The sequence below is a fragment of the Xiphophorus hellerii genome, chromosome 12, assembly GCF_003331165.1.
Source record: "Xiphophorus hellerii strain 12219 chromosome 12, Xiphophorus_hellerii-4.1, whole genome shotgun sequence".
NCBI lineage: Eukaryota > Metazoa > Chordata > Actinopteri > Cyprinodontiformes > Poeciliidae > Xiphophorus > Xiphophorus hellerii.
The window spans coordinates 5,850,979-5,863,557 of record NC_045683.1 but is presented as its reverse complement, the minus strand read 5'-3'; the positions used below and the strand labels follow the sequence as shown (position 1 = coordinate 5,863,557).

Sequence of the window (12,579 nt, the reverse complement as noted above, 5' to 3'; positions counted from 1 at the left end):
GTGTTCGACTAGAACAAAGAAAAAGGTTCCGTTGAAAGCTTGAAATGTAAACATGCACATTTCCAAAAATGTTTAAGAATTTCTTTTACTGTCTCAAACCAAAAATGTTTTAAGATTCAGCCATGAATGAATAAATATTACACATCCTACTGCTGTATGTTTTTATACTGGAAGTCGTGTACTTGGACAAATCTGGCACACTTTATTTTAAATCTGTATTTCACCAGGAAGAGACCTTGGCCAAGGTAGTCGTCATATAAATCTGAACTTTATAGTTCAAGACATTTTGATCTACCTTTCAAATTACTAAAAATAAAGTAATTAAGAAAAATACAACAGCCCACATTATAAAGAATTTATTGCAAGCAAACATTACTATAAATAATATGTACAAACTATAAAATAACATTCGTTTACATGTTATGTGTGGATTGCTGATAAACAGTCTTTCAGTCTTGAGCTGAACAAGAATTTGGGCCACATCGCCAAAACGTGCAGGATCTGTACATATTTGACCAAATATTCAGGAAACCAACTATTTAAAATGAACAGCATTCTGAAAACTTTGGATCATTTTCTACAGGTTTTTCTAAGGTTTAACTTTGAAAAGTATTTAAAAGAAAATAAAATTTAAAATGAGGTTCTATGTGAAACAACTGTTACATATTTGTAGCAGCTGCAAACGAACTGTTCATAAAGATCTGGGTGTGATTCAAGAGAACTTCAGCCAGATAAACATGTGAAGATATTTAATATTGGCAACTTTACAATGCACCACATCGCAACAGTGGAGATAAAGGCTGCATCATCTTTGTACTTTATGTGGATATGTAATAAATCTTCCGCCTCATCCATCAATAGTGCATTTTTAAACAAGGAGAATGGATTACCGTATGATGTCTGGCAATAATTAGTATTTAAGAAAATACGAACATATTTAAAAAACAAATCTTTCATTCAAGTCTTAACTCTAAAAAAGTCCACAGCACACTATTTCCCTCTTGGCATTTGGTTGAAAAGAAAAGCAGCTCCGGGAAGAAATTCCAAACAGCAAAACAAAAATAAAAGACGCAGTAGTCAACATTTTGAACAGCTATCCCACTGATTGTCCCACTTTCTAATGAATGCAGACTGAAGGAAATTTCAGAAGTGCAACTATAAACAGCTCTTTGTTAAAAGGAGGTTTGTTCGCAGGGAAAATAAAGATGTGAGCTTATCCTGATGTTAGTATCCTTTGCTTTTCAACATTCTTGTAATGCAATTTGGAAGAGTACAGTATTATCCTTGTTAAATGTCATTGACAACCCTGGTCGTGTCATTGCTGCCGTTTCATCTCGGACTCTAAACAAAAATTCTCATACGCTTCTTCGATCTCTGGATCCATCTCGTCCTCGATGTCGTACCTGTAAAAATAATAAATCAATTAAAATTCCAAAATATGTCTTTTTAACTGTTTTGTTACAAAAAAGTAAGTAGTATTTGAGCAAAAAACGAAAAACAGGGTCACAGACACAGTTTTGGGAGGGGGAATGGCAGCGACTAAAGCCCTTTGACACTCAGTTGCTGACTAAACTGGATCTGAGACCGGACAGACTCTGCTGCATTGTGGGTCACTTGGAAACATTTGCCAAGCTCAGGGGCCCACGGGCTTACAGTCGGTCATGTGACTTCATGTGTCTGATGATGTTACCTCACAGTCACATGACCAAAGATGAACAAGCAGGATGAAACCTTTAGGGTGATATTTTGATTTCTACAAAAGTGTGGCTTCTCTGAAATTTGCTAAAGAACATTTATGCAAACAGTAAGTTTGTACACGTCTATCTAAGACTGTATATCTGATTTTGACCCTCTGCTGGCCTGAGGGGGAAGTTATTTATTGCAAGTCTACTTTAAATGCAGAAAGAATCAAATAAATGATCAGAATCCCAAAACTAAGCATAGCATTAACCCTCATAAGCATATGTGAACTTCTGTCTGACCAAACCAACTAGCTAAAAGGATCTGAACTATCGTAGCATTTATATTAATAAAGGTTACTTACTCTTCATTGCCGTTTTCGCCATAAGCATCATGGAAGTAGTCTTCCTTCTCCAGGAGCTCTTGATATTTTTCAGCGTATTCTGTGAAAACCGACAGAGCGACTTTTAGGAGACAGAGACTGAGACAGAAGTGTGGCTGTGCTAAAGCAAAGTGAGCAGAAGAGAAGCGCCAAGTTGAATCCAATTTATTGTTTATTAGTAATAATAAATACACCTAGAATAAAAATGCTCAATTCACTTTAAAAAAAATTTTATTATTATTGTTCAAAAGAGAACTTACAAGTCTAATCATTTGGGTTTGTTAGTGACCAGTGTTGTTCAGTACCAAAATCAACAGCAGGGTTGCCGTACAAATTTTATTGCAAAACTTTAAACTTCTTTAACACTTAATTCTGCATAGTTCTCATCCATTTTTCACAAAACGATTAAAGTGCAGAATTTAAGGAAGGACTAACAATACAGCAGAGTGAAAAGAAGCTCTTTTCACTCTGCTCAGTGAAATATATGTATATTATATATATTATATATTATTATTTCCTTAATAAATATAATTTACATTTATCCATGATTATTTTACCAGTATATGATCCTGTTTGAGTCTGTGGCTTCCTAGTCAGTAACTCAACCAAGCAACCAAAGTTTGAACATTAAACATTTGGTACAGTTAAAGAAAAGGCCAACTTTTAAGTGTCATTAGTATAAAACTGCTTTTGACGCAACTTATTTAATTTGTGATTCAGCGTTTTCATCTTCACCTGAAAGAGGGGGAAAAAGTCTGGCAATGCAACTTTTTAAAATCACATATGTCCATATGTTTGCAGTAAATGTCTGAGGCTACAAAATATTAGGAAAGCTAGTTATGATATTTATCTTTCCTTTTCTCCTTTCCTTCTCATTTTTGCTTCTATCAAAAATGAGATAACAATCAGCACAAATGCTGATTGTTTTAGTTAGATCGCACCCGCTAGTTCTGCTTCAGATAACTAAAGCTCAGGAAATTAAATATTAAAAGCAAGAAGAAATATGAATAAGTAAATGTCTGGTTTAATTGTATTATTGAATTGTGTTCCAATTTCTCATTTAACATGTTTATTGTATCCCTCCCATGTATTGTTTTTATTTTAGATATTTGTAAAGCCCTTTGAGGATCAGGAGTTATTGGACATAGTTAAACTTGACCTTAAGCGTTTAACCTTACACCATTTGTCAGGTTTACTATGTGTATATTAGCAAACCATAAAACATTTAATTACTTTTGGTGTTTTGGTTATAATCGGTTTTTGCATATTTTGAGAACTGATCCATACACTCACCGGGATCTGCTGCTGTAAAGGGTGTACCGTCCTCAGTGTAGAAGGTAGGTTCATTCTGAAGAGCAAAAAACAAAACACTTAATCGAAAAGAACAACCGAGGAAGAGGCATATGAAGATGTAGAACTTCAACTAAATTACCCAATCTGAAACTGGAAAGCCTGATCTTTTTCCGGTCAGTGAACACCTCATTCCTAACCCATCAGGTTGCTGACAAAAAACACTCTTTGGTGTTTTTTGCTGTGATCTCTATTACTAAAGAAAGAAGACTCAAAGATAGCTATTGTTGGTGTCACTGTTTAATAAGAAAGTCAGACGAAACAAAAATGTGTGAGGCTATTTAAAAGTAACCTGTATTTTTGTATTTCTTTGTTTTTCCTTTTACAGAAGCCATGTTGGATGTTCATTTCAGCTGCCAAAATAGAAAACGGAGCCTTTAGCAGATAACAGGAAGGCTGAACGCAGTAAAGCAAAGTTATATGTCAAGTTCTTCAACTCTGTCATGGAATGTGATGGATTTTGAAGATTCTGGTAAACTTTTGGTAAACTCTGTGAAATATGCACAAAACCCTGTTTTATAGCAATCACTCTCTATCTCTCTCTCTCAGTGTATTGTTGCTTCTTGTCTTTGTATAAATATTTAATTATCACTCACAGCAGGAAGACCAGAAAAAAAACAAAAAACTTTTATTCTGATTAAAATCAGCATCAGCATCTTAGCGGGTTTGCAAAAACTGGAGATTGTCCACAAATCAAATAAACAATAAAAGCTGATACTGACGTTAAGTCTTGACACTGACCATGAAGTAGTTGGGGTCGTTGTCTGGTGTGGCGTTACTGGCAGCGGCAGCAGAAGAGACTCTGCCCCAGTCACTGGATCGCAGCTCCACTAATTTCAGGAGCATCTGTCTCACGTCCCTGAGGAAAACCAGTTAAACAGTTTTACTGAAGACGCTCAGTGCACCGTCTGTCTGTACTGCTGAGCTTTTCCCGGCTGCTAACTGATGCCCAGCTTGCTACAGACATGTGCTCTTTAAAAACAAATATGGAACTGAGATTACCCCAAAAAAAAAAAAAAAACATCATACAAATTGTTCTTTCAAAGATTTTGGATTAGGCAGTATTCAACCATCAGTTGCAGGTTTATTGGTAGATTTATCCTACATAACTTTCAAAAATTAATAAAAGTCTTTGAGGTACAGGTAATATACACACCTGCTGCATGTAGCGTCCAGGAGAACAGTTTCGATTCTTCGGACCAGTTCTTCCATGTGTGGTTTCCCGCTCTTTTTCCAGGCGTCATCCAGGATTGAACCAGTCAACTAAAAAGCCAAAAACATGCTTATCTCCCTTTGAAGTGCCACACGTAACACTAAAAACACCTTTACTAAACAAAAATCTCCAAAACAGGTCAAAGATAATTCTGAAACCTTTAGCAGCTTGACGGCACAGATGAGATTTGCGTCGACAGGATGTGAAAGCAGACTTTCCAGCAGGTCTTTAAGAGCCAAAAGGAGAATATCTGCTCTGTTCGGAGCTTCTTTTCCACTTTTTACCTAAGCAAGAAACATCATTAAAAGGGACATTTCTAATGACAATGACATTTAAAGTAGAAATGTAAATACAGCGAAGCAAAAGAAGTACGTTCCTACCTCCAAATTTAGATACAACTCCCCCAGAAATAACACAAAGGAGTGAAATTTCTTCTGAGCCTCTGGACTTCCTCGTATGGCTACATTTCTTTGTTCGTACTCCGTCTGACATCTACAACAAAAAAACAAAAAAATATCTGTGTTAATAATATAAACAATTATATATTATACAACATTTATATTTTGCTGTGTGTTACTAAAATTATTTCTAATCAAAGCATCTCCCCTGTCTTTTTGTAATATTAGACATATAAAAACGACATATCCTGATTTCATTTCAAGATGACATCTACATTCAATTTGGGCAATGTAAAAACAGAAACATATTTACCGTTGCAAAAGCAATCGACGAAAGTTTCCACTTTGTGGGCAGAGGGCGAGGTGATGGGACAGGTAATTACAAAGCCTGGCGCCGGTGTAGGAAAAGTTTGGGATGGCAGTAGACTGAGATAAAGAGACAAAAACTGGGTCAGTTACACCGAATACATCCGTATCAATCTCTTAACAGACAAGCTGAATCTGTAAACATGTAACTTAATTACGAAAAAACAGAAGAAAACTGAAAGTTGCCAAACCTGTGTAAAGATCAGCTCCACCAGCTCCTTCAGCAGGTCTTCTGTGGTGACCCAGGAATTAAGCATACTGGTGATCTCTTCAACGTCGGACTCGAAGGAGCCAGGAGAGGAGCTCAGGTGAGCAAGGAAATCTGTGACTGTATCAGCCAATGAGGAGTCGCTGTAGTAGCTTTCACTGTAGCTTTCATTGTCATCATAATACCCCAGCTCCTAAACAAAAAACCAATAGATTAATTAAGAGATATAAAAATCATTAACACCAGGAGTAATAAGCGGTAGCATGTCCAAACAATATATTTAATTCAAATTCACAAAGTACAAATTAACAAAAATTGAAACTTGTTCAAAACAATTCAATAAAAAACATTCAAACCGTTAATATTAGACCGAGTATCTTTATAAAAAAAAAAAAACAACAAAAAAAAACCATATCAAAAATCTGGTGTAAAAGTTTCTCTTACTTCATATGAGCCCATCCCAAAGGGAACAAACTCTGGAGCGCTAGCTGAAAGCGTCGATGTCCTGACCACAGAGTCCACATCGTTACTCCCTCTGGGGACAGAGGCATAGCCGGGGCTCACGCTCTGTAGAGGGCTGCCAAGTGTCCGAGAGTCTGAAAGGAGAAACAAATATGTAACAGCAAAACATAAAATGGAAGCTGCTCGCTCGACAAAAATAGCAAGGGTTCTTAAGTGTGGTACTGTAACAACATGAACTGGTCGCGAGGCCAGGAGCAGTAATTGCACTGTCTCTGTGTGTTGCAGGGGAAAGAAGGTGTTCTTACAGAACAGGTTTACCTCTACCAGTATTCATCAAATACTATGCAAAGGTACAGGATTTGACGACTAAAATATGAACAAGTTCAGAGGGTACTCGTACTGATTTGAAACACGGCACTTACATCTGTATGATCACATCTGATACTGTGATTGGGTCAGACTCTTTTTAGGTCACAATTTATTAATACACTTGAAATGTGAACAGAGAAATCTTATAACCACATCCAATTTCTTTATACTTAAGTCCTAATTGGTCTGAATATTTAGTATGATTAAATAGTCTGCTTTAGTGACCTTTCTACATTTTTCCTTGAAAAGATCTACAAAAAGACAAAGAAAAAAAATATATGTAATAACACTGGACACTTCTTTAACAAAAAATAAATAAACAAATCTGTCAGAGATAATCGTCTCCTGCAATTATTCCTTAAAAAATAGCATTTTTGTTTCCAAGTATGATCTTTCTTAAATAAATACAAAAAAAGATATGTCTCTTGGGATGAAACATACCGATAGCACTGCTACTTTTTAACCTCTTTTAAGTAAAGCAAACTAGCCCACATTTGACGGAAAATCATGTGCTCAGTGTTGTCAACATAAAATTAGGTTAGCTTCATATTATCAGTTAGTAGCTCTTCAGATAACTTTCGGCTTTGTAAGCAGCCTCACTGTTGACACTTAAATAGGTGCGACAGCTGAGCAACAGCTTTTATTAGCTGTGTATTAGCAACCATGAAATAACAGAACATGTCGCAACTCCAACCTAAAAGGGGCAAGAACAACAACTTCGGATTTAGGTTCAGAATAATCAAATTGCCTTAAATGTCTGACAGAGTATTTTTGCGAACACATATATCCTTCATGAAGTATTTCGAAATATCATTTTGCACGAAACGAATCTGAAAGTAGCTACATTAGCCATGTTAGCTCCCACCTCCTCCGGGTAATCCAGCGGTCGCGTTGATGCTGCTCTCTGGGAAAGGAGGGACTGACCGCGGCTGCCTCAGCGGCTCTCTCTGGTTGAGCACCGAGGCTTTAGCGTCACCATCTCTGGCGTTAACTGCCAGCGCGGGATCCGCAGGAGCTCCACGGGTTCTCCCGGCTCCAGGAGCTCGATCAAAATTCTCGTTCATGACTGCTTGTTATTGTCGAGCCTCAAAACAGCATATGAGAGGGATTAAAATAGACTATTTCCTACGGCTTTATCGACCAGTGTTTATGTGTTATCACTGTAACACCTGTTCTATCTGTCTTTCATAGTGGCCTTTTTCTGATCGGCTGTAAGCTAGCAGCATAACTTTTCGTACTGCTTCCTTTCACAACAAACTTGCAGCCCATGACACATTTATCGGTCAAAAGGAAAGTGTCTCTCTCTAGTGGCGTGGAGTGGAAGTTCAGTATGGCAATTAGTTTTAAGAAATAGTCAAATCGCTTTCATCTTAATATAAGTATACATTTGTCGAGAGGTGACAAAAAGGAGATTGCAGTATGAAGTTAAACGTCGAAAGTGTTTAAAGCTGTAAGTTTCTGTTTTAAATTTTTTGGGCTGCATATTAGACCTATTTAGACTGAAATGATCAAGATTATTTCTTCCTACTAAACAAAGTAGGAAGGAAATAAAAGATTATTTAGAAAGGAATGAAGAGATTGTGGGCATTGAGAAAAAAATCTGACTTTTTTTCCCTCCAAAATCTGAGATTAAAATTAGAATTAGATCATTCCAAAATGTTTCAAAATTTTTACTACTGATAACATTGATGCTATAAATTCTAAGACATCCAAAATATTCCTATTATATGATAAGTTGGCTTGCCATTCAACAACCTACAGAAACTTTTATCCATTAAAAAAGATACAATACACATTTAACAATGCAATACCCCAGCTTTCATTTGAAAAAGGTTTTTCTCTGAAGTAAAAACCTTTTCAGGGCATCTTAAAAGAACAAAGAAGAACATAGGCCGCAGAGGGTTATAAAAGATAAACATCTTAACTATTTGAACTTAACAAGAATTGAATATTGTGTTTTTTTTATTCCACTTTAAATAAGTAGTTGTTTTTTATCTACTTAGCTCCAGACTAATACAAATTAGATTTAACAACAAATAAATAAAAGAAAAATGTGACACAATAGACAACTTGTGTTTTTCATCAATGCAAAAAAAGGGATTCATTTGAAAATGTTATTTATATGTGTTTTCAGTCTTCTTTTGAATTTTCAAAATGATAGAAAGTTTCCTTTTACGTTTACAGTTATTTTTTACTTTTTTCATTGTCTTAATAAGAAAATACCCAATTTTAAAATGTTCATGCACAGTTTTTTAAAAGAAGGCAAAAATAAAAACAAAACAAAACAAACAAAAATTCCCTGAATAAATATCAAGGACATGACCAATCTGTCCTCATTTTCCATGGAGTTAGTGGTTGTTGGCTTATAACTTCAGCAGTTTCCAAAATAGACTTTTATGATAATAAAACTCATCTCAGCTTTTTAAACTGCCAAACGTTTGAGATCAGTAACACATTTTTTCCACCACAGAATAAGTAGATTATGGAATTAAGCACCACTCATCAGAGCTCTCTCAGTAGCAGCCTTCTCCAAACATGTGTTGCACCAGACATCCCCACGTAAGCATTCATTAGTTGTTTTTGGCCTCCAGGCATTTTCCACTTGTTTCCCAAAGCTGGATCGCATTATGCCACAGAGAATTCCTAAGCCACAAATTCAGAGACCCACTCTGATAAAAGATTATCAGAGTGGGTCCAGTATTGTTGCCGTTTTCTCCCCATGCTAGATTCTTGGAGAGAGTTCAAACATTCACAGGTCTTGAGAATGCGAAGGTGACGAATGACTGGGATTTGTGTGTGAGCGTTTGTGTGGATGAGGTTCTCCCTGGCTGGTTACTCACTTCATCATTAACTGCTTTATTATATTGATTCCCCAGCAACATGAAGCTGCATAAAATTTTATGAAAATCATAAAACAGGAATATGAAGGTCGTGAAACAATAAATGCACAAACTGAGCAGACTAGAGAGTGGCCCAGGAAAAAATGAGCTAATTTAATATGACATTATATAATCTCATGTTTTAAACCTTTCAATAAAATTCTGATTTGGAAATAAACAAAGAGCAGCTGCTGAAGTTTCAACAATAAAATATTTCGTTTGTGTTGTTGTGAAATAGTATTTGTCCCCATACAAATTTCTTTTATTTTGGAAGGTTGGGAGAAGATCATAAAGCAAAATTTTACCTGAAATACAGGATATCCTGTAGAAATGCGACATGCAGTTTTTAAAATGATGATATAATTTATTATGAGATAACAGTTATGCAAACCGAATTTGCCCAGTGTAAAAAAAACAACAACAGTGATTCTTGTCAAATCATGAGGTAATGAACCTCATTGCTCCAGTCGCACTAGCCGCACCCACGTCTGATTATAGTCAGACTGCTAGAAACAATAAATTAGAACTGCAAAGACAACTTGAAGTAAGCTAAAAAAAACCAAAAAGGCAACAAACAGTATCACACTATCTGCAAATAGAGGAACGATTAAAAGGAAGTCAAAGTCCCAAAATTACTCCAGTAGAGAACTGCTGACTCACCTGAAGGTCAGAAAAAAGCGAGAACGTCATCTTTGTCTCTGCAGACTTCGTTTGCCTGAGCTGTGGTCAATGTACATAATTCAATATAGAGAAAAAAAGAATAGACAGAAAAAGCATCCATCATGGATTTCTCTGGTAAAATCAAATTTTGAAAAAACAAAAAAAACAAGCTGGTCATTGTCATGAGACCTTTGAGAGAATATATAGAATGTGAAGTGTATTTTGCCCGGTGTGTGTTTTGTCTGGGGTGTGTCATGTTACATTTGATATGAAACTGACAAAAAGAACAGCATACCCAGAGTGGTCAGCACCATAATGACTCATAACCGGCGGACCCATGGATTCTGCTCTTCTCCAGAAAATCCCAGAGGAGAAAGTTCGGCTGTCATTTTATGATGTTAAGTTCAAGAACACTTGGGTTCTGCATCAGGGCAATGATCCAAACATCACAGACAAATCCTCCTCTAAACAGGAACTTGCACATATAGCAGGAACTGATGCCGTAATCAGTGCATGACAATCACATGACCATTCATCACCCATAGTTTCATTTCATATACAACTCCGGCTGGCTGCTCCCTTCATAGTTGGATGAGTGCCAAGATGTAGTTACATTAAATATTTAGCAGTTAATGTAACCATATTTATCCCACCATGCATGGAGGCTGCTGAAATATGCTGAGAACAAACTTTGTCTTCTCTTTAAGGCCTGAAATGTCATCCACAAATTACACAAAAAGCATACTTCTGTTTGTACAATGACCAATTATTCATCACCCATTTTATTTTAAAATTAGACACAGAGAATGCACCATTGTGATTTTTTTCTTTTCATGACAGACCTGCAATTCCTAGCTTTTGATGCACAGGGAAAATGAATTACTTCACAAAGTAAATTTCAAATTTTTCCAAAGTCAAACAGACTTTTCCACCCCACAAAACTAGCCTGCAAATTAAAATTTGGAAAAAAACTAAAAACGTTTGCATGCCAGTACCTTTTACTGGTACACCTTCTTACAGCTGCAAGTCTTTTGGGATGAGTCAGCCAGCTTTGCACATCAACAAACTGGGACTTTGGTTAATTTTTCAGCAAAATTCCTCATGCTCAGTCACATTTAAAAGAGAGTATCAGTAAACATTAATGTTCAAGTCTTCCTTCAGAATCCAATTTTACTTTACATCCTGACTTTGATTAAACCATTGAAATACCTGAATCGTGCTTTGACCTATTCATCTGACTGTATGTTTAGGATTAGAGTCCTGCTAGAAGGTGAGCCTCCACCCCAGGCTCATGTCTGCAGTCTTTAGCAGGTTTTCTTCCAGGATTGTTCTGTCTTCCATTATTCCATTAACAGTTTTGCTGTATTTTCTGAAACAGACAAACAAACAACAACTTCTTCACAGCATTAGGCTCCTGTACCATGTTTTAGAATAAAAATTGTGTGTTAAGGGTGATGATTTGCAGAGAGGATCATCGGGGCCCCCCTTCCCTCCATTCAGGACATTTCATCCCAGCGCTGCGTGTCCCGAGGCCGAAACATCGTCAGTGACCCCTCACATCCCCACCATGGACTGTTCTCCCTGTTGCCCTCTGGAAAGAGGTTCCGCAGCATCCGGTGCAGGTCCACCAGGTTCTGAAACAGCTTTTTCCCACTTGCCATCAGACTGCTGAACTCTTAACTGGACTGCACTCAAAAACTGGTCTCCACTTCATACCCTGCACATATACATAGCTCAATAACTTCTATTTTACTGTCATTCCTGCACTTTATATTTTATACTTATATTTATATTTATATTTTATATTGTATTTTATTTTATTCTGGAGTAACCTCATAACATTGGAACCTCAAAACATTGTCCTCAGCCGTATGCAACGAAATTTCGTTCTGTATACACCCTGTGCATGCAAAATGATAATAAAGTCAGTCTAAGTCTAAGTCTAAGTCATGTACAGTTCCTACTTTTCTGTCACATAGTACTTAAGGCCAAAAGATTGGTCTCATCTGTCCAGAGCTTCTTCTACAGGTTTTTTGTGTCTTTTGTTAAACAGCAAATTGGATCTCCAAGGATTTTTTCTCAACTACATCTTTCTCTGCCACTATTCCATATTGACCAGATTTGTTAAATACTTTAATAATTATTGTTTAGTCAGCAGCTGTGACTCTCTGGAGAAACCCATTCAGTCTCTCGGCTGCTTTTCTGATTAATACTCTCTTTTTTGGATCTTTCAATTTATTTAGCTTGACCTCTCTTGATTTAGCTGGCCTGTCTTGGTGTCTTGATCTTAGCATTTCTAGATTTCAGACAAACTCTGCTTTAAACGTCAACATGACTTCCTACTGGTTGGTGTCCTTGGTTTTGGTTTTCCTTGAAGAAACCAGAAACAAAGATGATTTTAATTTAAGGACATCAAAAATATCATGTATTCATGTGATGTGAATACAATTGCACACCACATGTTTAAGATTTTATTTAATTTAAAAACTTTCTATCTTTATTGTTTCCCTTCAAAGTTATTAACTACTTTTTGCCAGTCTATAACTTCAAAATCCCAGTAAAATATATGAAAGTCGTTTTTTACAATAAGGAATGGAAAACAATATCGGTGG

General features: G+C 36.4%; 1 protein-coding gene across 1 annotated transcript; it reads right to left on the bottom strand.

Moving 5' to 3' along the window:
* Positions 1–340: 340 nt before the first annotated feature.
* Positions 341–7,691, bottom strand: paip1 (poly(A) binding protein interacting protein 1). The gene is made up of 11 exons (XM_032579214.1): positions 7,294–7,691; positions 6,042–6,193; positions 5,581–5,790; positions 5,337–5,449; positions 5,006–5,117; positions 4,784–4,909; positions 4,569–4,675; positions 4,154–4,271; positions 3,356–3,410; positions 2,045–2,123; positions 341–1,403 (listed from the first exon to the last, which is right to left on the bottom strand). Exons 1-11 carry the CDS (start codon positions 7,490–7,492, stop codon positions 1,316–1,318), a joined length of 1,359 nt encoding a protein of 452 aa, XP_032435105.1. The 5' UTR covers positions 7,493–7,691; the 3' UTR covers positions 341–1,315.
* Positions 7,692–12,579: the final 4,888 nt, after the last annotated feature.